The 26243-nt window shown below is 41.3% G+C and overlaps 1 protein-coding gene and 1 long non-coding RNA gene across 2 annotated transcripts in view; one reads left to right on the top strand and one right to left on the bottom strand.

The window, feature by feature from the left end:
- The window catches only part of Gm51421, a 159368-nt gene extending 158917 nt beyond the window's left edge, over positions 1 to 451 (bottom strand). The window contains exon 1 of the long non-coding RNA XR_003950986.1: positions 378 to 451. This is a non-coding gene — a long non-coding RNA (predicted gene, 51421). The remainder of the gene's footprint in view (positions 1 to 377) is intronic.
- Gm3248 (predicted gene 3248) overlaps positions 1 to 18340 on the top strand; it is a 68484-nt gene extending 50144 nt beyond the window's left edge. The window contains exons 5-7 of the mRNA XM_017316327.2: positions 13472 to 13548; positions 15959 to 15967; positions 18196 to 18340. Coding sequence (XP_017171816.1) covers positions 13472 to 13548; positions 15959 to 15967; positions 18196 to 18234 — 125 coding nt within the window. The 3' untranslated portion in view covers positions 18235 to 18340. The remainder of the gene's footprint in view (positions 1 to 13471; positions 13549 to 15958; positions 15968 to 18195) is intronic.
- The last annotated feature ends 7903 nt before the right edge of the window (positions 18341 to 26243 follow it).

The following is a 26243-nucleotide window of genomic DNA, read 5'->3' as shown; positions in this document are numbered from 1 at the left end:
AGAGGCTCAAGCATCTTGCTGTGGGTGGGAAAGCACAGTGGCTGGCAGAATACAGCTTCCCACAGGGCTTCCATAGCATGCAGCACATGGGTGAATAACCAAACTCCCTTTAAGTTTCCTAAGTTGGAACTTGCCACCCGGATTTAACCGTGCTCCAAGACAATTGTTATGATGGCTAGACAAGTGTTCCAGAACACACCCTAGATATCTCTTAAACCCAACTCAAGAATCTCTAGAGCACTTTCCAGTCCTCTGTGCGAGGCAACGCCCCATCCAGGCCGCGCCCCCGCACCCCTCCTCCTGATACCAATTGAAGGGACCTCCCAGAGCATTCCCTCTGCCCAAAGCCCTCTCATAGGTCCCCGGCCAAGCCTTACCTTGGTCCCCATCTGTCCAGAGGTGGACACTTTACGGATCAGCTTCTGGGGCCCCTCATGCTCCGATTCACTCTCGAACGAACTATAGCATTAAATGGCCTTGGCCAGAGATCCAGATCAGTGCCTAGAGTACAGAAGGCCCATACACCGCCAAAACCTAAATAATGCCCTTTTAGTGACCTTTGTCTTAGTCTGACTATTTGGTCACAGACAAGTCAAGACAAAGACCCCTAGTAAAAGGCCTACCACAGTTCAGACTTTTCCTTTTAATGTAAAGAAGACAGAGGGCACAAGCTGGGACCAAAATGTGATTATGATTCTAATGTTCTCTTCCCCACACTCTATATAGTGAAAGGTCACTTTGGCAGCTATCCTGTATTTCAACCTACACATTAAATTCAGGTTTTTTTTTTTAAGATTTATTTATTTATTATATGTAAGTACACTGTAGCTGTCTTCAGACATATCAGAAGAGGAAGTCAGATCTCGTTAGGGATGGCTGTGTCCCACCATGTGGTTACTGGGATTTGAACTCAGGACCTTTGGAAGAACAGTCAGTGCCTTTCCCCATTGAGCCATCTCAACAGCCCTACTTTCAGGTTTTATATAGCAACATGTCCCAGAATCCAGTCAAGGGTGACTGAAGTGAAAGGTGGTCTAAGGCCCATGCCTATTTGGTGAAGAATACGGGTTCCATTTCTTACTCTTTCAAAGGATGCTGATTGCTTAAAGACACATTGCACAGCTTCACATCCAGGAGCCAGGCAATTAATTCCTTAAAGTGCAGGTATCTTACTTATAAAAACCTAGCTTTGCAGCCCGCTCTGATCAACACAGAATTCAGTAGCCAGCTCCTAAGGCCTGTAACTTTGAAAAGCAAAGCCAGTCTATGCTGGTTCCTGCTAAGTTAATGACTGCAACTCTACAGCATCTGCAGCTGTAGAGGAAACCCAGGATGGGTGGAAATACTGTGTAGGCAAAGAAAGGAAAGCTGCCTCATTTCCCACTAAAGGCAGCTCAGGGGAAAAGCCTGGTGGAAGCCCATTGCTTCTGAGAAACTTTCAAGGAATCCCCAATTTAAAATAGTATCTGACCTACTAACTGCTTCTCCTAGTTCAAAGCTTTCACAGTGGTTCTCTGACCTAAGGGACATCCACTTGTCTTTTCTTTGTTCAGTGTGTTTCTTTGTTTTGAAGGAGTCCCCTAGCATACCTCAGGCCCAATCTGACTTGGAATTTATGGCAGGTCTCCAGCATCAAAATCTATTTCTCAAAATGCCTACTACAATTTCAAATACATAGCACATTGTCTCATTTGGTTTATAAAAAGTTCCTTGACTTTCTTTAGTGTTTTAGATTTTCAAATATTTCTCCCCTGCTGCTCACGAATTCCTTTTTATTACTGTTACTTTGAGATCTCCATTGGTGAGCCATTGTAGAGCACACCTTTGGTTACAGAATTCCAGAGGCAGAGGCCAGCCTGGGCTATACAATGAAACTTCCATGTAGAACATATCACTAATCTTGTTGAAAGCTTACATGTTGGAGTTTAAGGTATGAGTGCTGCCAAGAATGGAAGCCAGTCTGGGTTACATTGTAACAGGCCTGCAAGAGCTACACAGCAAGATATTGTTTCAAACAAACAAACAAACAAACAAACAAAAGCAAGAAAGAGTCTTGGCCATACAGTGTATAGAAGCTACAGTCAGGGTTAAACAGAAAGGAGTAAAGCTGAACCCCCAGTCAGTTTTCTCCCTAATAAGGTGCCATACCACACCTCCAAAGTACAAGAGACATCAAAGCTGATTAAAACTTTATGAACACTCTATTAGTACTTACAATTATTCTGAACTAATCAATTGCTCACAAGCAGAATCATGAGTCACTTAAAGTGTATAATCCCATGTTCTACGGTTTTACCTTCAATTGTGATAGAACTTAAGAGTTATGTGTCATATCTTGAAAACCATGAGTGGGTACTTGAGAAGCCATGGTGCAGGGCTCATGTTCCTGATCAGTCTAGAGCCAAAGGACTACAGATGGAACCAGCACAGACTGGAAGGCTGCCCTGGCAGCAATATGGAACTGACTCCACAATCAATTTGTATTCCATACTCAGAACTTCACATTCAAAAAATTTGCCCTGTTCAATTTTCTTAGTTGATACCCAGATTAAAAAAAAAAAAACATTCTGTGAGCAACAGTGCTGTCGATTACAGGAACTTCTGTGGTCCTAGCCCACATAGCCAAAGACTCTCACCATCCAAGCAGAAAGTGGAACTGTACAACCTCTAGCTTGTATTGTGGCCTTTTTGCTTTATAACACTTCCCTTCCTAAGTGTCCATTAATTCTGGACTATTAACTGGTATACTGCCAACAGCTAATGCCAACAGGTTAAAAACCATTTGAAAATAAAATCCATTTTAGGCAATGAAGTATAGTCAAGCCTCTCTCCACTTAAGGTATTTTGTAAATACTCCCACAGTTTTAAACTGAGCTAGAATTGTAACTACCTATCTGCTACCCACTCCCACCCACAATTAAGGACTGCTTTGCTAAATATCTTCCTACCTGCTCATTCCCAACAGCAAAACACTTTGATTCTCCTTACTTACTTACTTACTTTAGTGATGCTAGGGCAAGCCTTGCACTGGCATATGCTCTGTCCCAGATCTACATCCCAGCCCCCATTTTTTCTTCTCCTATCTCTGGATCCAGAGTCTCAATATGTAGCTTATGCTGGCTCCCGAATCTGGGCCCTCCTTCTTCACCTAGTTGTTGTGAATACAGGTGTGCAGCACAACACCCAATTCCCCAAATACTTTTTGGGCTAAAATTTAAATTATGCCTATATTCACTAACACTGGACTATATTCCAAAGCTAACAACAAAGAAAACCAAGAAACTTACTATGCTAGCAATATCTCCTTTAGGCTCAAGACTTAGCCAGAACAAGGCTAAATAAAGCTAATATGTATCCAAATGTATCTAATTAACTTAATTTCATTCCCTCACAGAGAGAATGGCAGGAAGTCCCAGAAAATCCCTTTTCTCCACATGAATCTCCAAGGAATCTTTTGATTTTCTCTCTGAATAGGAGAAATCAGGCCATCAAAGTATAGGCTCCATCAGGAGAGAGGGAGAAAGGGAGAGAGGGAGATAGAGGAAGAAAGGTAGAGAGAGAGAGAGAGAGAGAGAGAGAGAGAGAGAGAGAGAGAGAGAGACAGACAGAGAGAGAAAGTGAGAGAGAAGGGAGAAGTGAAGAAGGGAGAAGGGAGGAAGCAGGAGGGAGGAGGAAGGAGAGAGATGAGAGAAGAAGATAGAAGGGAGAAGGGAGAAGGGAGGAGAGAGGAGAGAGGAGAGAGGAGAGAGGAGAGAGAGAGGAGAGAGGAGGGAGGAGAAAGAAGAGAGAAGAGAGAAAAGAAAGCATAGTATGCCTTGGTTGAGTGGTGAAACAAAAAACATCTATGAGTATTTTAACCTATATGTCTTTGACACTGCAGACCTATTGCATAGGAAGTCTTTCCATCCAGAAAATAAGCATCAGAGAGATAGTCAGCTGTCCTTTCAAAATAGGACAAGAGAAATATACTCTTCTGCATTTTGGCCAGAATAAACCTGATAATATGCAAGGCTTCTCTCTCTTTTAGGGGTGATGATCAGAATGGTCTCAAGCAACTCCAGAATTTCCAAACCAAAGAAGAAGGCTTATGAACTCAAGGACCAAAAAGTCCAGCCAAACAGCTATTGATGCTAAAACTAAAGGCAGATTCATCAGTGCAGCCAAATCCCCACTGAATCTAATGGAAGAGAAAGCAGGAAAGAGCCTCAAACTCATGGGAATGGGGATAAATATCATAAACGGAACTCCAATAGCTCAGGTTCTAACATCAAAAATTTATAAATGGGCCACAAGAAACTGAAAAGCTTCTATAAGACAAAGGACAAATTGGCAAGCTACATATTCGGAAATAATGTTTACCAACTCCCCATCCAATGCACGGCCAATATCCAAAATATATAAAGAATTGAAGTAGCTATCCACCATAAGAGCTAAGAACACCATCTAAAAATGGGGTATAGAACTACACAAAAAATTCACAATGAATATTGAATGCCTGAGAGCACTGAAGAAGTGTGCAACGTCCTTAGTCTTCAGGGAATAAAACCAAAATGACCCTGAGGTTGGTGTCCAGCAGTATACTTTCTAGTGAAGAATGCTAAGTTCAAAAACTCATGTTTAAACACATGGTCAGAATTTGAAGAAAGAGGAACATTCTTCCATTTCTGGTGGGACTGCAAACTGCTATGACAACTATGGAAATCAATATGGAGGTTCCTCAGAAATTCCCACATAGATCTACCTGAAGGCCATGGACCAACCTTAGTGGTCCATGGTCTGCTACTTTCAGTTTTCACTTGATGGCTTATTACTCAGATTTTCTTATTTATTGAGCTATGACTTTGCTCTTGGTAAGCATTTGGTCTCTGATTCTCAATCAGTTCTCTGTTCTTAACACAATTTTTAAAGTACCTCTAGCAACTGGGGCTTATTTATACCTTCAAATCCCTCTAAATTGGGGGACTTCTTATACTTGAGGAAGCTGAGTGACAAAAGCAAAGTATGTTGAGCCCTTTGGTGTCCAGTGCACACGAATCTATGGGAGTCTAGGTATGATAATCCTCTAGAGCATTCTTTAGGAAAGCAGCAGGAAAGCAGCAGTATGCTCTCAGGTCCCTGTGTGACCTCACTTACCTTTGCCAGCTTTGTGGGCTTCTCTACTGCTGGTCTGAGAACAATTAGGAACTCATGGAATAGATGTCTCATATCTCATTTCCTTTGTCATTGTTAGTATACTAGTGGGAGTAGGTTTGATGGAAATATACTCTCAAACATTAATCAAACCAGTGCTTGTTCACAAAACAGGCCTCAACAGATACAAGAACATTGAAATAATCTGATGCATCTTTTCAGATCACCAGGGTCTAACATCAAAAAGATCAGAAAGCCCAAATACACATGGAAGCTGAACAATGCACTACTCAATGATAACTTGGTCAAGGAAGAAATAAAGACAGAAATTAAAGACCTTTTAGAGTGTAGTGTAAATGAAGGTACAACACACCCAAACTTTTGAGACCCAATGAAAGCAGTGCTAAGAGGAAAACTCATAGCGCTGAGTGTCTCCAGAAAACAAGTGGAGAGATCATACACTAGCACTTGACAGCACATCGGAAAGCTCTAGAACAAAAAAGGCAAATATATATTGATGACTGTAAGTCATCAATAAATTCCTTTACTATCTAGAGACTATCCATAAGTTCTGTGACTCTAGAGAACCCTGACTAATACAATACCCAAGAGGAGAAGATTGTAGGAAATAATCAATCTGAGGGCTGAAATCAACCAAAGAAACAAAAAGAAGTAGACAAAGAATCAACCAAACGAGGAGCTGGTTCTTGAGAAAATCAACAGGATATATAAACCCTTAGCCAGACTAACCAGAGAGCACAGAAACAGTATCCAAATTAACAAAATCAGAAGTGAAAAGGGAGACATAACAACAGAAACCAAGGAAATAAAACAAACAAACAAACATCAGATCTTACTACAAAAGCCTATACTCAACACACCTGGAAAGCCTGGATGAAATGGACAATTTTGTAGACAGACTAGGGACCAAGATTAAATCAGGATCAGATAACCATCTAAGCAGTCCTACAACCCCTAAGTAAATAGAACCATTCGTTAAAATCTCCCAACCAAAAAAACTCAGGACCAGATGGGTTTAGTGAACAATTCTCTAAGAACTTCAAAGAAGACGTAATTACCAATAACCTACAAACTATTCCATAAAATAGAAACAGAGGAACAGTACCCAATTCTTTCTATGAAGCCACACTTATGCAGATATAAAAACCACACAAAGACCCAACCAAGAAAGAAAACTTAAGAACAATTTCTCTTACGACTATCGATGCAAAATTATGCAATACAATTCTTGCAAATGAAATCCAAGAACAAATCATTCAGAATATTCATCATTACCAAGTAGACTTCATCCTGGGATTCAGGGATGGTTCAATAAACAGAAATGCATCAGCATAATCTACTATATAAACAACCTCATAGGAAATCACTACATGATCATTTCATCAGATGCTGAGAAAGCAGTTGACAAAATTCAATATGCGTTTATGATAAAAGTCTTAGGAAGAACAGGAAGCCAGTCCCATACCTAAACACAGAAAAGGAATATACAAAAAATCAGAAGCCAATGTCAAACTAAATGAAGAACAGTTGGAAGCAATCCCACTAAAGTCAGGGACTACCCAAGCCTGCCCTCTCAGTCACTACCGTTCAATATAGTACTTGACGTCCTAGCCAGAGCAATTAGAGGAGAAAAGGAGGAAAAAGAGATACAAATTGGAAAGGAAAGATTCAGAATACCAATACTTGCAGATGAAAGGATCATATATTTAAGTGACCCCAAAAATTTCACCAGAGATTTTATTTCATTTTGTTTTGGTATTTTTTTCCTTATTTATTTTAAACTCCAGATTTTATTCCTCTCTTGACTTACCCTCATACCACATCTAGTACTTCCTCCCAACCCCTCCATGCCCAGGAGGATGTCCCCACCCCCACCCCCACCGCACCATTCTAAAGTCCAAGGGACCTCCATTCTTTTGAAGGTTAGGTGCATTTTCTCTGACTAAATCCAGACCCAGCAGCCCTCTGCTCTAAATGTTTTGGGGTCCACATAACAGCTGCTGTATGCTGCCTGGTTGGTGTTGCAGGATCTGAGAGATCTCGATAGTCCAGGTTGATTGATTCTGCTGGTCCTGCTACAGGGTTGCCCTCCACCTCAGCATCATTCAGCTTTCCTGTAATTCAACCACAGGTGTTAGCATCTTCCCATAATTCAATCACAGGGCCAGCACCCAATCAGTGATTTAGAAGCTCTGACCACCACAGAATTTCTAAACCTGATATACAACTTCAGCAAATTGGCTGGATAGAAAACTAACTCAAAGAAATCAGTATCCTTTCTTTATTCAAAAATTATATACAGGCTGAGAAAAAATTAGGGAAATGACACCATTCTCAATAGTCAAAAACAATAGAAAATACCTTGGGGTGACTAACTAAGCAAGTGAAAGATCTGTATGACAAGAACTTCAAGTCTCTGAAGAAAGAACTTGACAAAGATCTCACATGGTGGGAAGATAACCTATTCTCTTGGATTGACAGGTTTAATACAGTAAAAATGGTCATCGTGCATCTAGAGATTCAGTGAAATCCCCATCAAAATTCCAAATCAATTTTTCTTAGGCTTAGAAAAGCAATTTGCAAATTCATTTGGAATATAAGAAAGCCTTCTTAGAAGGATGAAAATAATAGTCACAGGATGAAATGTGGAGACAAGGTGTGGAGCAGAGACAGGAGCAAAAGCCATCCTGAGCCTTCCCCACCTGGAGATGTATCCCACATACAGACACCAAACCTAGACGCTATGGAAGATGCCAATAAGTGCTTTCTGACAGGAGCCTGCTATAGTTGTCTTCTCAGAGGCTACACCTGAGCGTGACAAACACCGAGGCACATTTTTGCAGCCCCTCTTTGGAATGAGCATAGAGTCCCCAGTGGAATTGTTGGAGAAAGGACTGAATGAACTACAGGGGTTTGCATTCATAGGAAGAACAACAATATCAACCAACCATATCCCCTAAAACTCCCAGGGACTAAACGAACAATCACACATGGAGTGACCCATGGCTCTAGGCACATGTGTGCCAAATGAAAGCCTTGTTGAACATTAATGGGAGGAGAGGCCCTTGGTCATTAAAAGGCTCAATGCCCCAGTGTAGGGGAATGTCAGGTTAGTAAGAGAACACTGTGTGGGTGCGTCAGGGAGCACCCTCATAGAAGCAGGTAGAAGGGTCATGAGATAAGTGGGTTCTAGGCAGGAAACTGGAAAAATGGCTAACATTTGAAGTGTAAGATTAAAGCGTTTTAAAATAGAAAAAAATGAATTGAAGACCCAGAAATTAAACTAGACTTATGGACACTTGATCATCGACAAAGTCATGAATATGCAATGCAAAAAGAAACATCTTCAATAAATTTTGCTGGTCTAACTGGGAGTAAGTATGTAGAAAAATGAAAGTAGATGCATATTTGTCACCTTGCACAATACTCAAGGCCAGGTGGATTAAAGATCTCAACATAAAACCAGATTCACTGAATCTAACTGAAGAGAAAGCAGGAAAGAGCCTCAAACTCACGGGAATGGGGATAAATGTCATAAACAGAAGTCCAATAGCTCAGACTCTAACATCAAAATTTATAAATGGGCCACAAGAAACTGAAAAGCTTCTATAAGACAAAGGGCATAGCCAATAGGACAAATTGGCAAACTACATATTGGGAAAAAATTTTTCACCAACGCCCCATCCAATGGAGGGGTATATCCAAAATATATAAAGAACTCAAGTAGCTAACCATGATAAGAGCTAAGAACTCAATCTAAAAATGGGGTAGAGAACTAAACACAACATTCACAACAACGCATCTAGAATGGCTGAGAAGCACTGAAGAAGTGTGCAAAGTCCTTTGTCTTCAGGAAAACTAAAACCAAAATGACCCTGAAGTTGGTGTCCAGCAGTATACTTTCCAGTGAAAAATGCTAAGATCAGAAACTCATGTGAAAGCATATGTTGGTGAGAATTTGAAGAAAGAGAATCATTCTTCTATTTCTGGTGGGACTGCAAAGTGCTATGGCAACTCTGGAAATCAATATGGAGTTCCTCAGAAATTTTCAGATAGATCTACCTGAGGGCCAAGGATCAACCTTACTGGTGCATGGCCTGCTACTTCCAGTTTTCACTTGATGGCTTATAACTCAGATTTTCTTATTGGGCTATGATTTCGCTCTTGTCTTTCTGATTCTCAATCAGTTCTCCGTTCTTACACATTTTTTTGAAGTACCTCTAGCCACTGGGACTTATTTATACCTTCAAATCCCTCTAAATTGGGGGACTTCTAATACTTGGAGAAGCTGAGTGACAAAAGCAAAGTATGTTGAGCCCTTTGGTGTACAGTGCACACGAATCTATGGGAGTCTAGGTATGATAATCCTCTAGAGCATTCTTTAGGAAAGCAGCAGTATGCTCTCAGGTCCCTGTGTGACCTCACTTACCTTTGCCAGCTTTGTGGGCTTCTCTACTGCTGGTCTGAGAACAATTGGAAACTCCTGGAATAGATGTCTCATATCTCATTTCCTTTGTCATTATTAGTATACTAGTGGGAGTAGGTTTGATGGAAATATACTCTCAAACATTAATCAAATCAGTGCTTCTTATGGACCATCAGGATGAAGTACCAAGTTCAAGGGCAATTCTGCACGAACTGCTCAAAGCCAGCCAAGTGGAGCAAGAAGAAAGCCAAGCAGAAGTCATTCATTACCACCACCCTCAGCACCTTTCTCCAGGACAGGGTAACTTATTTTTGGTAGAAGAAGAGATAACCTGAGATAGCTGCCCCATATTCCTTCAGAAAAGAAACGGCCAGCAATATTGGGGAAAGAATATGGGTGTCAGGGGGCAGTAAGCAGAATGTAAAGTGAATAAGTAAAAAGATATTAATACAAAAATATTTACTTATTTAAAAAATTGGGCAAAATATATTATTTAATGTCTAGTGTGTATACACTGGCAATAACTTTAACACACAGAGAGACTAGATGTTGTAAAGTAGGGTGCCTTTGTTTTTGACATAAACTATGAACATAGCAAAGATAAATAAAAAAGAAATGTGTGCATCCCAAAGATCCATTATTCTCCTCAAATCTAAGTGTTTGTGCTCACCTTTACCAGAATTTTGGAGACCTCCATTCAACCAGGTCTCAGGGCTCATCCAAAGTACAGTCCTGAACCTGATATGGCCAAGTGTTCCTGTGTTGGTGGCTAACCTCTGCCTCAGGCTTCAGAGACACTGGAGGGGCAGTCTTGGCCTTCAGGTGGCAGCCATTCCAGGTCCTCTACCATACCAGATAATGAGTCTTCCACAGATGCCTGTCATCTCAAAATTAGAATTTTGGGTATTCCAAAGATTTGGATGCTACTCTATTCTATGAAAAGAATGCCCACTATCAAGGAATTCACCGTTAGAAAATATTGTCCAGGTTTTGTATAATTAAACCTATAGGAGAAGGATATTTGCCTCTGTGAGACAGGAAAACCCTGGGAAATTGGAGTGTATGTCACATGAATTGACTCAGGTGGCATATTTATTGTTGTGAAAAATCTATAGTCATGATGAATTGGTTACCTGCGATCATACAAGTTAACCAATGTCTGTATAATTGTTTTCCTTATTTGAAAGTGAGTAATGAGATCATCTGAGCAGTGGTTGCTAAGAATAAAATCACTGATTAACATGAATGATAGCACTGTACAGAGCATGGGCTTAATTTTCTGGGTCCAGTGCAAATAGCTGGGAGAGTTCAAAACAAAACCAATAAAAACAACAGGAATACAAACAACAACAATTGTTTAAAACCATTTTGAGTGCTGAGATTACTGGCATGTACCAACTCTGGCAAATTTTTTTGTATTCATAATAAACAAACAAACAAACAAACAAACATCCCTATTCCAATTCTAGCAGTTGCATCAGAGAGAGCTGTGTGACACTGCATGTTGCTTCCTTTCTTCAGAAAGCTCAGGTCGTCAGTCCTATACCAGGTCAGCTGGACCGAAGACAGTGTAGTTGAACTTCTGGCTGCCATGGCATGATTCTACAACAATCCTTTTCTTGGTAAAATTGAGCCTGTATAGAGTAAGCTGCTTGTTGTTGGATCTAGAAGCCTTTAGGCCAGCAAACACATAAGCCACCCGTAGTGAAAGAGAAAAAAAAATCACATTGGAAAAAAATATGTGCCCTAATTGTAAGTAAAAGCCCTCAACTTTGAAGGCATCACCTATCTCCCCCTGATTTTTGAGCTCTGCATATTGATATTGTGTGGCTCAAGAAGGTAGTGAATTTCAGATGTTTTCCCAAAGAAGACATACATGATTTTTCACTCTTAAATCTATGAGGTTAGGGGGTATATTAGCACAGGTTTAGCAAAGCCAGCATAAGAACACAGAAGCCAGAGATGATAATGCCAAAGGGACAGCAATCTGACCTTATAGACACATTAAAATTGAGGTTTCATCTCAACTCAGGCCATTGCATTCCCTGCCCTACATTCTGAGTTATATATTTGCTGTGAGTACAGTATGATGTTACAACCTGCAACACCCTCATTGCTCAACTTAGCAATTCAGGAAGACAGATACTGGAGAAGTGATTGCTATGGGACTACAATGTAGTAATGTACAGTCCAGGATGACTTTTGCTCTCTGATGCCCACTTAAATTGTCTGGTTGTATTTGAGAACAGGACCATGTGCAAGATAATGTTTTGAAGATAGGACAGCAAGTTTACCATTTATATTTGCCCTGTAGATGATTCCATATGTTCAAAAGTATAGGGAGTTTTCCTTGTAAAAGATAGGATTGTAAACCAGAGATTTTGAGAAACTCATGGATATATATGTATATATATGAAAAGAATGCCCACTATCAAGGAATTCACCGTTAGAAAATATTGTCCAAGTTTTGTACAATTAAACCTATAGGAGAAAGATATTTGCCTCTTTGAGACAGGAAAACCCTGGGTAATTGGAGTGTATGTCACATGAATTGCTCAGGTGGCATATTTATTGTTGTGAAACATCTACTACATCCACAGTCCCTAGAGATTTGGGTGCTAACAAAATCTCTTAAGCATGTCAGAGTCCTAACCAACGTTCTCCCTCAAAAGCACATGACATCTAATGAAGCAGTAGAATTCTCCAGCTTTGGAAGGAGAGGTTGCCAAAGGGGATCCCACGGATCCATGAGAGGCTCCAGGAGAGGCACCCCAGAAAAGGATCAAGCTGGGGAGAACTAGTTAACAGGTAGGTCATGGCAGTTGCTAGTGACATCATCAGTAATGCCTTCCTTGGAGAATCTCTTGTATCTCGGAGAGAACTAGAATCTTCTGCGTTGTCACCTGTGTTGTGGTGACAGCAACTGCCTGTGGTTCATCCCTTCTGTTTGCTCTGGGTTCACCAGCAGGAATGTTTTCCTGGCTGCTCAGGCTATGTCAGAAAGAGAATGGCGATGAAGGAGAGACCAGACCAACAGAGAAGGAAGAGGGAATCCTTTCTCATGAAAAAGGAAGAAGGAAATGGTTATGGAGAATGCACAGTGAGTCCTGGGCAGAGTTGGGGAACTTCCTGGTAGAGGTAGGCTTGAGCTGGGCCGTCCAGGAGTAGGTCTTACAAGCTGAAGCCTTGGACTTTGTCAATGTCAGACAAAGATTCAAGAATTTCTGATGATTAGTTTGACAGAGCCAGGAATTGACAAACCTGCAGCTACTTTTCTGGGAGCTATTTAATTTCATTTTGAGTGGCAAAGAATGCCAGGAGTGGGCACTATTGGAATATCAGTGTGTTATTCCTTTCATGGAAGGGAGTTGAAGCACTTCACCTTCCAGATTACTGTAGGTAACTTGAGTCTCTGATGAAAACAACAGAGAAGGATGCTCCCCTGGTCATGTCATGTGGTGAGGACTCAGACACTTTGGATTAATTAGTGCTTGATAGTGCTAAGCACTATGAACTTCAGGATTTCCCTGCAACACATCTGATATGACCTGACAATGTTCCCCATATCTTTATGTCTGAGGCAAATTATAGATTTCAGGGCAAAGGGTCCTGTAATAGGGAGTGTGGCATATGTCTGACAATGGTGGTTAGGAAGAGGAACATAGCTTAGCAAACCAGCTGGAAGATAGCTTTTCTGCTCTTTTAAGGATTCACCCCGACTTTACCTTTTCTCTCCATCAATCTTCTTCTTGGGCTGGGAATCACCAATTTTTTTTTTGTGGATCAGCATCAAGCAGAAACACCGCCTCTGTGAGTGCACTCAACTAAAGAAAAAAGTGAGGATATTACTGAATGAGAACAGAAAGCTGCTGGTGGAGCAGGCTTGAACGAAAGTGTCCCATGGGGAAGAAAAGAGGTTCTGTGAGGAGGCCAGCAAGAACATCTGTGCCTCAAGTGCCAAGGAACAGCAGGTAGGATGATGTGTATCAGAGGCAGATTGCCCTCATGTCTAAACATAAACATAGACAATCAAATGTAATAGTTCACCAACTTCTCCAGGCACTCACCTATGTCTCCTCCAAGTGTTTGTTTATGTGATCATCTACAGGGCTCTCTGTGGAGGTAGCCTGGTTCAAGAAACTGCATGTTTGGCATGCAAATGTTCCTGCTCTGCTAGAATCACTAAGGGGGATAGGTTGTTTACACATCACAGCTCTACATGCCTTAAGTTTGAAGGGTGCTGTGTTGGAGCCCTTCTTGAGAATAGCAAGAGCTTTGAAGGAAGAAGTAAAGGCCTGTAGCTCATTTGCTTTACAGGGATCTTGTGAGATTCTAGGTAGGAAATAGTTTGCAGGGATGACACCTAGTGTAATAGACAAATAAGTGGATTTCATTGCTGTCTTTTGGCGGCTTTTCTATTCCCCCCTTTCCCCTCTATCTCAAAATGGTCTCTACAGGCTTCATATATCTTGGTTCACATTGACAGAGCCTGAGTAGCAGCTTGTCAGTCCTATTTTCTTTCAGTGTTGTTGGAGTGGTCTTTCCGGGCCTGAGAGTCTGGAGTTGTCTAGATGACCAGAGATGACAGAAAGGCTTCTCACAGGCTCAGGTTTGGTGTGAGATTTCTGAGGCTTCATGAAAAAGTTCTTAATATATGCCCCCTATTCTGACCAAGAAGAGTGTTCTCTAGTGATTTTTTTTTTGTTCTTCGGATGTTTTATTTTATTTTTTATTAGGTATTTTCCTCGTTTACATTTTCAATGCTATCCTAAAGGTCCCCCATACCCACCCCCCCAATCCCCTACCCACCCACTCCCCCTTTTTGGCCCTGGCGTTCCCCTGTACTGGGGCATATAAATTTTGCAAGTCCAATGGGCCTCTCTTTGCAGTGATGGCCGACTAGGCCATCTTTTGATACATATGCAGGTAAAGACAAGAGCTCCCGGGTACTGGTTATTTCATATTGTTGTTCCACCTATAGGGTTGCAGTTCCCTTTAGCTCCTTGGGTAATTTCTCTAGCTCCTCCATTATGGGCCGTGTGACCCATCCAATAGCTGACTTTGATCATCTGTTAGATGTTTTTTTCTGTCCCCTGTGACAGGGATTCTCTGTCCAGCACTGGCTGTCCTGGAACTCACTCTGTAGACCCGGCTGGCCTCGAATTTAGAAATCTGCCTGCCTCTGCCTCCCAAGTGCTGGGATTAAAGTAGTGAGCCACTATGACCTGGCTTCTCTAGTGCTTTTTATTCCTCTAAAATAATCGCAGAGTCGTTGGGTCTCCCTTGAAACATCTCCTCTGCATAGTCTGAATTATCTTGGTCCTGAACCATAACAGATACCTCGTTGTTTTCTGGTCAGTTATGATTTTATGTGAATAAGTCTGTGTGTGCTTCTGTGTGTGTCTTTGTCTGTGACTGTGTCTGTGTGTTTCTTTTTGTGTATGAATTGTTTTCCTGACCTGTGCCTCTCTCGGTATGTTGGGAGGCCATTCAATGACATCTGAATTGTCCAGTTATTCTCTATATTACTTCTTTGAGCATTGGTATTGCAATAAACTTGACATTTCCTGTTTTGTTCTGTTCAGTAGTCTTTGCATCTTCTGTTCACTATCAGGTGGCGCCCCCTCTCTCATTTATTTCAACAAAATGATAAACAATACAGCTATTTTAAAAATAAGTGTTAGATTTCTTCACTTTCCCTGCATAGAGTTATCTCTCTGGGAGATTTGTGTTTGTCTTTTTGGCTCCACCATGAACATGCACAGAATCCTACCGTGCATCCCTCTGCTAACATGGGTTTTGCTAACTATATCGTGGGCATGGCTTTGTTTCAGGTTAGATACCTCCTCATAGTTGGCACAATGCTGCATTTCATAAATGTTACAGCACGTTATTTCACCAGCTTTCTTCTGACTGATATTGAGGAAGATTTAATATCACATGAACTGTAATAGGTTAAAAAGTTCCTAGGTAGTGACCAAAAGTCACTGTCTTCCTCTGATTCTACCAAGGAACCAGTGTAGGTATAGTGAGGGGACCGAGAGAGTCAACATGGGGCTTGCTGGAGGCTTTTCTTAGGAATCTCTTTCTTGGGAATTTGGTATTGTGTTGTCCAGGTTATCTGTGCAGTGTTTGTAACTTCCTCGTAGGACCAGAAAGTATCTGCATAAAAATTTTTATTGAAGATTAGTTAATTACAGATGAGGGCTGTAAAGACTGCCTGAGTCTAAGAACCTTATACACATACACGTCAGAGGTCCTAGTAGGTGCTCATGCAAAAGGAAATGTCCTGGGCCACAGTAACTTTTTCATTGATTTGTGTTTGTGTGTCTCTGTGTGTGTATTGTGTGGTGTGTATGTTTATATTTCTTTTGTGTGAAGTGTCTGTTAGTCTTTATATGTTTGGACCACCTTTGGCTGAGCTTGTTTATACTAAAGTTGTGTGTTTGTGTAATACTAGGTAATTTTTTTGTTTGTGATATGGGTGCTTGTATTTTCAAATGTGTGTGTGTGTGTGTGTGTGTGTGTGTGTGTGTGTGTGAGATTGTGCATAAATGCAGCTGTGTGTGTCTCTAGAGGACAAATTTAATGAGAAATGCACTCTGAGGTTTTAGTTTACACCTATGAAATATCAAATACAGCAGTCCAATTATTCTGCATGCTCACCTAAAACCCAAGATAAAAGGACATAAAAATTCTTGTAGGGTCAGATTTTTAACTGACTAGAGAGAAAACTATTCATTCTCATTCAAATCTTTAGAGCAAATATGAGGCATATGGTATATGGACGTAAGGAGGAGGTTGCTGTATAAAATCCATGTGTTTATGTCCCTTTTCTGCTCTTGGAGAATTGTGAAGGACCACTGGAAGGTCAGGTGGCTCACTGTGTCTTCTAAGCATTCCAGGTTGTTTTCCTCAATGCCTGCCACCATTACATTTCTGCTACCTCTGCTCAGTAAAGCTTTGCCTTGTAGTTTGTCTTGGATTTTACTCATTGAGAGATTGAGTTGTTTGGAGCTAAACTTGCATCCAGAAGAATTCCCATAGATGTGAAGCAAACCAGGCCTGTTTCAGGAGCCCATTGAGGGTCTTGATAATCTAAAGTACTCACACTATCTTATCTGTGTAGATATTCAGCATGACTGTTCTTCAACATCATTTTGTCAGAGTTAAAATCAGCCTCAGTGGGGGTTGGGAGAAATGAGGACCTTCAGACAGTTCTGGTTGTATAAAATTGGTTATGTCTTTTAGAAGCCATGTTCAGAAAGTGGAAAAAAAGTCCACTTTGACCCAGTGCTTCCAGAACAAGGAGGAGTTATCTACAGAGTCTAGGCCGCTCAGGGTTGTAGTGGTCCTCAGAGCAGCCCTGAAAGAGAAGCTATCCTGATGTCCATCTGCTGAATGATGAAAAGGCCCTGTGTAGTGCAGCCCTTCCATGAACTCAGTGTGAGATAATCCATGCAAGCATGTCCTTCAACTAGTCAGCCTTATCCTACTCAAAATAGTCCTGGCACAATCACATTCTGGGGAGAAAACGGTTCCTTTGGATCCTGGTTATAGACAGTTCCTATTACTCTGGGCTCATACCTTTGGACACCAAGTCAGTCAGGTGATGGAAAAAGGAGATCCTATTGGAAGAAACTGTTTACTTTGGGACAATCAGAAACAGTGAGCAAGAACAAGAGGCTGGTCCACCACCAACATGTGACCCTAGGCTGGGAAACAAACCTATTCTACACAGCCTTGGGAACTTGCTGTGCCAGATTGTATAATAGAACAAGAACCCTGAATCCCAGACTGGTTTTTGAGTGGAAAGCATATCACTGACTGAGCTGCCTATATGCTATGCCCACTAAGTACCTTTCCCATTCAAGATTTGTTTTTATGCCTCCAAATTGTCCTGGGAGATTTTTATATTAGTATTAACCGGGAAACTAAAGAGGTCACTGCAATACAATATGCTTGTATTGCATTAACTCAAATATTATGTGTGTTTGAGAGTGTGCCCTACAAGAGTCATAGATGTGCAGGGGTGTTGTTCTGTTTTTTCATGACCATCACATTTAAGGTTCATTGCTCAGCTTTGTGAATATTTTTATTTAGCATACTCTTGCAGATTGTTTGACCTATGAAGTACCCATGGGGTTTTGTGTCGTATGTTGTCTCTGGTTATTTGGAGATAGAGGGATTGACAAGAGGAACCCTGTGAAGTTCCTGTACTGGAGAAATAATCATAGCCTTCACTTCAGTTCAGGGCACGCTCCCACCCCATAAGGAATCCACATGGTTTTCTAGGTTGCACACATCTCTCTTGGACTCACATTCAGACATTGTTCAATTGTTATTACTCAATATAATATACCCGCACACCTGGGGAAATGTGGTGTTTTTTAGAACTCCAGTATAATGTGCAGTTGACAGTTGTGTTTCTAGCAGTTTTTAAAAGGTGAGAAACAATTCCAAGCTCAGGTGTTCTATGACACTTGGGATGCACGTTATGATCTCAGCTGATAGGTCATGTTAGTTTGTCCAGCTGAATAGAGCTGTTCTGGAAGAGGCAGCTCAATTGACAAATGTTTAACAGGCCTTTCTTTTTTCCTTTCCTAAGTGTGAAATAGTCCAGCAGAAAGCAGAACATGGCACAGACCACGACATGATCTCCCTCAAAGAGAATTGCTGGAGGAGGAGCACTGTGTGTGCACAAAAAATACACCATTGTTGCCTCTCATCCCTAATAACCATGGCTGTAATGGGCTGTATGCTCCTCCTTTATTTTGGTTTCTTGGGTATGAACAGGCCTTAATTTCATCTAGCCTCTGGCCCAGGAAGAGTGCACATTTAAAGGGACTCAGAGAAATGCTGAGACACATCAAGAGCTGCTGGGCATCCAGGAAGAATGTGAGTGCAAATTTATCTTTTCCTGATGGGTCATCATGACTAATTACATGGAGATCAGTCAACAAAATTGTAAAAACTTGGATCCAAGACTACAACATGTGTTCTCCTTTAACTTGGTAGGCCATATCCTTCAGACCCACATTCCAAAAGGAGAGTGTTGCTTAAATTTCTCCTGCAAAGATTGCTACCTCCAGGAACTGCTTTTCTACTAAGTTGCCAAGGACAGCCACAGGCTATAAGTCTGTGCTACAAAATGAGCAGACTAAGAATTTTGCTTTGCACAATTTTTGTGGTTTGATTTTGGTTTGAGTTTTGATTAGTTTAGTTATTTGTTTTTTCTTGTTTTGATTCCAAGTTTTGTTATTTATTGTTTGTTTATTTGTTCTTGTAATTAATTTGATATTTTGATAACGTTATACACAGTACATATTGACTGTCAGCTTTCATTTACAATTGAGTACACTGCATTTATTCTTATGACTAACACAGTGATCTCCAACTCTTCACTCTAAGAGCCTTGTTATTTCAGGTGTGATCATGAAATCCCACAGATATCAGACCCAGATGGATCTTTGCATTCTTCATGGAACTTGGGCTCCATAGTTTCTTTACAGCCAGACTGAACTACAAAGTCCATCATACATTCAGTGTGGGGAGTGTGTCCAACTCTCTGGATAGGAACTTAATGTTGGAAAACTTACCCATGCTGCATCCTTGTTGTCAAATATTTAGCTACTGTGAAAATACTGTGGATGATGGTGTTGAACACATTAATGGCAAATACATCAGTTTTTCTGTAATAGCTCTCATTAAATCAAAGCATAGTCTAAGGGAATAAAAAGCTGTCAGAAAACACAGCAGTGTATGCTTCAGCTTTCCTTCAAATATACAATCACTGGAAACTGCAAGTAGAGATAATAAATTCCAAAATCTTTTTGGGGATACGTGTCTGTGGGGGTCCTTCAAAGTTCATTTTATTACTTTATGATTCACCTGTTTCTTCCAAAAGACATCATTCAAAAATTTTGAAGATTTTAACTAGTTATCATCCTATAAAGTCCTAACAAATGTGTTTTTTATTTGATATTTTCATTACTTACATTTCAAATGTTAAACACTTTCCTAGTTTCATCTCTGAAGATCCCCTTTTTCTTGCCCCCAACCCCTGCTCCCCAACCCACCTACTCCCTCTTCCTGGCCCTGGCATTCCCCTCTACTGTGGCATAGAACCTTCCCAGGACCAAGGATCTCCTCCCAGTGATGACCGACCAGGCCTTCCTCTACTACATATTTAGCTAGATCCATGAGTTTCACCATGTGTTTTCTGTGGTTGGTGGTTTAGTCCCAGGGATCTCTGGAGGTGCTGGTTAGTTCATATTGTTGTTCCTCCTATGGGGCTGTAAACCCTTCAGCTCCATAGTTCCTTTCTCTAGCTCCTTCACTGGGGACCCTGTGTTCTGACCAATAGATGGCTGTGAACATCTACTGCTGTATTAGTCAGGCAGTGGCAGAGCCTCTCAGTAGAGAGATATATCAGGCTCCTGTCAGCAATTTCTTGTTGGCATCAGTTGTAGTGTCTGGTTTTTGTGGTTGTTTATGGGATGGATCCCCAGGTGAAGTCTTTGGATGGATATGAGGTGTCCTCCTGCCTCAGCACAAATTTGAACACAAATTTGTACACATGCATCCACACACAGGTATACAGGCACACCAAACAGGAGCTGACACTGTAACCTAAGTACCTTATGAATCCTTTTGACCTTCTGGCCTATGCATCATTTATCTGTCTTTAAACACAGACAACATACCTGACATACCACTTTGTAACCTGAAGTCTCCCCTCCCCCAGCCTGAAACCTGCTTGCTCAGGGGTGGAGCTTCTCGCTCAATCATTCTGCCATGCCCACTGCTGGAACCTGCTGCTTTGCTATTCGGAGCCCTGCACATTGTCACTCTGCTATTGGAACCCAAGATTAATTGACGGGAATCGGGCCCCCTTCCCCTGCTTTATAATTGCGTGTGGAACAGTAAAATTGAGCTTTGATCAGAATGACTGTCTTAGCTACATTTCTTTATCTTGCCACCTAGCCCCTCTTCTCTTCCAGGTTTCCAAAATGCCTTTCCAGGCTAGAACTCATGTTGTGATCTGCTGGCCGGACACAACAGTAACCTCATGTACTAAAGAGAAGTTCTTTAAGTCAGACGTGATGGAACATTACTGATATCCCAAGACTCAGGAAAGGTGTGAAAATTACAAGTCCAGGGCCACCATGAGCTACATCATGCTATCTCCAAAACAAAACAAAACAAAACAAAACAAAACAAAACAAAACGAAACAAAACCAAAGTTTGTTTTATAAGCATTTGTTCAGTTGGTAGAGTACTTACCTAGCATGAACTCAGGGGGATGGAGACAGGTAAGTCAATGTCTTCAGCTTCATAACAAGTTTGGGACTAGTTTGAGCTACAGGGAAATGGGCAGGTGTGAGATCAACAATACACTGTGTGTGTGTGTTCTCAGAGAGAGAGAGAGAGAGAGAGAGAGAGAGAGAGAGAGAGAGAGAGAGAGAGTTTATTGTTAAGACACTTAGATGTGACTTTGATAACTTCTTTCTTGAGCAGTCTATGGGCACTGTGGAGGTCTGAATGCAAATAGCCCCCATATATTTGGGAAGGATTAAGAGGTGTAGCCTAATGGAGGAGTTTCAAAAGCCCATAGCATCCCCTGTCTCCTGCCTGTAGATCAGATGTAAACTCTCAGCTACCACTCCAGTATGATGCCTGTCTCCTGCCATGCTCCCCACCATAAGAGTCATGGACTAGCCCTGTGCACCCATGAGCCCCAGTAGACGCCTTCCTCTATACGTTGCCTTGGTCATGCTTTCTCTCCATAGCAGTAGCAAAGTAACCAAGACGGCCCCCTGATATGTACAACTACCACCCCCCAACCCCCACACAGTCGTTCTCAGTAAACTCCATTTATGGTTCATACAGACTTGTACTGAATTTCTCTTTTGTGGTGTAAGTTAAGAGTCTCATTTTTCAGTGAGTAGAAGTCCCCCTAAGGGACAGTTGCCAATGTTGAGCTCTGTCTTCCATTTCCACTGCCATTACTATGCAGCCCAGGACTGCTTGGGGACCTTTCCTGAAGTGCCTTCCCCAGCCCTTAAGTTTCAAAGGCCCTCTCTAGTCTCCTGGATTCCTGCCTCCCTGGTAGATGTCATGCTGGCTACTGAGTCACCTACATCTGCCTTCAGGCTCCTTCTGTGATTATTCTCCAGAGTTGATTCCAAGAGAATAATCACAAAATTATTGATTCTGAGAGCACCTGGGTTGATTCTTGGCAACTGCGTGTCTTGGCTTTGGAGCTCTAAGCTGGAATCTGAAGTGCTGGGTCCTACCACTGTATAGATGGGCTCTGCTAGAAGTATTCTCAGGGGATCATAAGAGCTAGCTTTTCCATGCTGCCCCTGGCGTTTCTCCTGCACATTTGGAGGGAACCTCATATTTTCTATTTCTTTAAAAGAAAACGTATTTATTTTCAAGTTTATTTTAGGTGTATGAGCATTTTGCCCACAGTATATGTCTTTGCACCATGACTTTGCTGTATGCGTAGAGGCCAGAAGAGGGTGTCAGATCCTCTGAAATTGGAGTTGCAGATGAATGTTAGCCATTGTGTGAGTGCTAGGAACCCAACTTGGGTCCCCTGGAAGACAGCCTATGCTCTTAACCTATAGCTGACTCTCCTGCCCTGAACGTGCCATTTCTTGAACTACAACTAAATCTGTCACAATTTATATTTATTTTAGACTCAATTGTTTCATCCTCTCTCTGTGGAAAGCAGACCTCATGTTGGTTTGTTCTTTTCTCTGCATTGTTAACAATCTCACCCAGCAGTCATGGAATACTTTTTTCATAGTTTTCTATACTGATCTCTTTGTTAGATGAATCATTTGTAATTATTAATCATTTTCTTCTCTTATAAGCAACAACAAGTGTGCGGAGAAAAAAAATACATGATCTTACCATATTTTAGCCAAAAGGAAGGAAAAAAATACATGCAATTATGGAATCCTGTTGCACATTAATAACCAGTAGACATGTTGAGACATAACCTACCAATTCCATAATTCTTATTTTATCATATGTACACTTTTTATGCATTGGGCTTTAGGTAGTTAAAATATTTAACAGTTTTTTATTTTTAATAATAACAATTTTTTTTTTTACTATTAGTAATGTGTGTGTGTGTGCAGAAGAACATGCTATCCTGGACATGTGGGGTCAGGGGACAACTTTGTAGCCTTAGTTCTCTCCTTCCACATTTATGTGCATTTAGTGATCTATTTAAATGACATCATTAGGCTTGTGTGGCCCATGCCTTTACCCACTGAGCCATCTCACCAGCCCTATATTGTGCTTTAAAAAAAAATCTGTCTTTCATTTTGAAATGACATTTAGTTTTTTTGTTTCTCTTGATAATTAGGTGAGATGAGGACAACAGGAAAATAAGGTCATTTGTAGAATTTACACCTTGAGTTATGAGTTGGAAGTAACAGTGCATGTGGGATGGTCATGTTTACATGCCTGCAATCTCAGCACCTGTGAAGAAAAAAGAAAAAAAGGAAAAGCTCCATTGTACTCTATGAAGCACCATAGGAATGATACTCGCCCACACACCTAAAGCGTAGCCGTTCCTTCATTGCGAGCTCCACAGGGGCTTCATAAAGTGGGACTGAGACCAGAGTTCTCCTTCCTTGCACCAGATGTATTATCAGTACTGAGATGCAATCTGCTTGTGAGCCTCCCTCAAGGGCAGTCCTCACTTTGGAGTCTTTATCAGTTTATTTCTGTGGGAAAGTGTTCGTCTCCAGCACGTTCCACTGAAGTCTGGCTGGAAAGGTAGAAACTACTGTTTTTTGTTGTTTGAATGGGAGATACACATGCCTCTATTCTGGGGGACTGCCTTCACCATGGTCTCCAGGGGCTGCATTAGAGGGAAGAAATAGCCCACACTGATGAGCATGGAAAAAAATGGACACTGGTTGCCTGGAGCATGAATGTCAAAGCTTATCAAGTACAGAGTGCATTGTGACAGATTGACAGATTGTGACATATATATAGTCATGTATACATATCTAATCCACATGCTCGTTTGACAAGGTTTTTTTTGAAGGGTGTATGTTCTGGCACTCTTAGTCTAGGTAAGGATTTATGACAGGTTCAAGTGACTCATTTGTGACAGTGATGCTATGCGACTTCTGAGACTTCAAAGTACAGTGTGAGTATATCTCTCTTTCTATCTCAGAATAAATCTTGGGACACCTGACTTTCGGTGTACAAAGTTCCATTCAATACTGCGAAGCCAGCATGCTAGAACAAGTGAGAGCCTGGCCTTGGAGCTGCAGATTCCTAAGAAGCCCTGCATGTACTCAGAGTCCTGAGTCTCAAAGCATTAAGGACTACAAACTAGTCAGACAAGAAAATCTGGTGGCTACTGGGAAAATCCAGAGCAGACCCTTTTGGGTAGACACCTCCAGGATGCATGCCTTATTCCCTACCCTCACCCCTGCAAAAAGGCAAACAACAACAAAAACCAAACCAAACAACCAAAAACAAAACAAAACAAAAAACCTCCAAACTAAAGCAAACAAGGTCACTGAGGAGAACTGCCCAGGAAAACACTACTAAGCATGCAAGAAAGCAAGCTGACACAAATGGGGCCCATATGTGCACAAATGGGAGAATTTATTCAGGCAACTATAAGTAAAAGAAATATTTCTAAATAAAAGTGCTTAAAATGGTTAATGAGATGCTAGGCGTGGTAACACATGCCTTTAGTTCTAGCATTTGGGAGGCAGGGGCAGGTGGATATCTGTGAATCTGAGGCCTAATCCTAACCCTAACCCTGTCAACAAGTGGCAGGGTAGCCAGGCCTATGTAGAAAGATCCTGTTGTACATACATGCCCGCCCACCCATGCTCACACACAGGTTTAAAAGATAAATAAAAAACAAAGTATATTAAAAAAGACCTAACATCTTTTTAAAAGAATGAGATGAAAGTTGTAGGGAGATTAACAAATGAGAAGACAGTGGTCCTATTAAGAAATTAAGAAGCAGGCTAAACGGAGACAGGAAGATGACTACAAGTTTGAAGCCAGTACCATCTCTGTAGAGACTGGTAGGCCAATCACCAGAACTACATAGCAAAACCTTACCTCAAAAGGACAAGAAATCAGCACTGGCAACTGAACATTGTTGCAAACAAAATTAGGGAATTGGATAATATATCAGAGAAAATTACCCAAGACTAGCAAAACACACAACTACACAAACAAAACAAAACAAATAAATCATCATCACCATCACCATCACCATCACCAGCAGCAACAACAACAACAACAACAACAACAACAACAACAACATCAAAGAGGAGAACTGTGAAAGAAAGATCGAGATTTGGAGGATAGTATAAAATCTCTGTGTCAAATCTAGTTATAGAAACTCAAAATAGAGAAAATTGCATGGAACAGGAATGAAGATAAGTAACAGCTGAATTTAAAACATTTTCAGTCTTCTGTTGAGGGACATCTGGGTTGTTTCCAGCTCCTGGCTATTATAAATAAGGCTGCTATAAACATAGTGGAGCATGTGTCCTGGTTATATGTTGGGGTATGTTTTGGGTACATGCCAATTAGTGGTATAGCTGGGTCTTCAGGTAGATCTATTTACAAATTTCTGAGGAATCGCCAGATTGATTTCAGAAGTGGTTTGACCAGCTTTCAGTCCCACCAGCAATGGAGGAGTGTTCCTCTTTCTCCGTATCTTTGCCAGCATCTGCGGTCACCTGAATCTTTGATCTTAGCCATTCTGACTGGTGTTAGGTGGAATCTCAGGGTTGTGTGGTTTGGCATTTCCCTGGTGACGAGGGATGTTGAACATTTCTTTAGATGCTTCATGGTCATTCAGTATTCCTCAGTTGAGAATTCTCTGTTTAGCTCTGTTCCCCATTTTAATAGGGTTATTTGGTTCTCTGGAGTTCTTCTTGAGTTCTTTGTATAGACTGGATATTAGCCTTTGATAGTATATAGGATTGGTAAAGATCTTTTCCCAATCTGTTGGTTGCCATTTTGTTTCATTGACAGGGTTTTTTGCCATGCAAAATGTTTGCAATTTTTTGAGGTCCCATTTGCCAATTGTTGATATTAGTTATCTGGAGACACCAAACCCAGACACTATTGCTGATGCCAAGATGCACTTGCTGACAGGAGTCTGGTGTGGCTGTCCCCTGACCAATACAGATGCAGATACTCATAGGCAACCATCTAACTGAGCATGAGGATACCAGTGAAAGAGCTGGGGGAAGGACTGAAGGAGCTGAAGGGGGGTTGCATCCCCATAGGAAGAGCAATATCAACTAACTGGACCACCCCATGCTCCAAGAGACTAAACCATCAACCAAAGTGTATACATGGAGGGATCCATGCCTCCAGATACATATGTAGCAGAGGATGACCTTGTTAGGCATTAGTGGGAGGAGAGGCCCTTGGTCCTGTACAGGTTTGATGACCTAGTATAGGGGGATGCTAAAGGAAGGGTGGGAGTAGGTGGGGGAGTGGGGGATCACCCTCATATAGGCAAAGAGGAGGCAGGAGATAGAGGGTTGGGTGGGGGTGGTTGTGGACGGTCAAAGGGGGATATCATTTGAAATGTAAACAAATAAAGTGATTAATTAAAAATCTACCCCCAAACCCAAAAAAACATTTT

This window comes from Mus musculus, chromosome 14 (genome assembly GCF_000001635.26).
Source record: "Mus musculus strain C57BL/6J chromosome 14, GRCm38.p6 C57BL/6J".
Lineage (NCBI taxonomy): Eukaryota > Metazoa > Chordata > Mammalia > Rodentia > Muridae > Mus > Mus musculus.
Note: the sequence above shows the minus strand (reverse complement) of the source record. Positions and strands in the feature narration are given on the sequence as shown.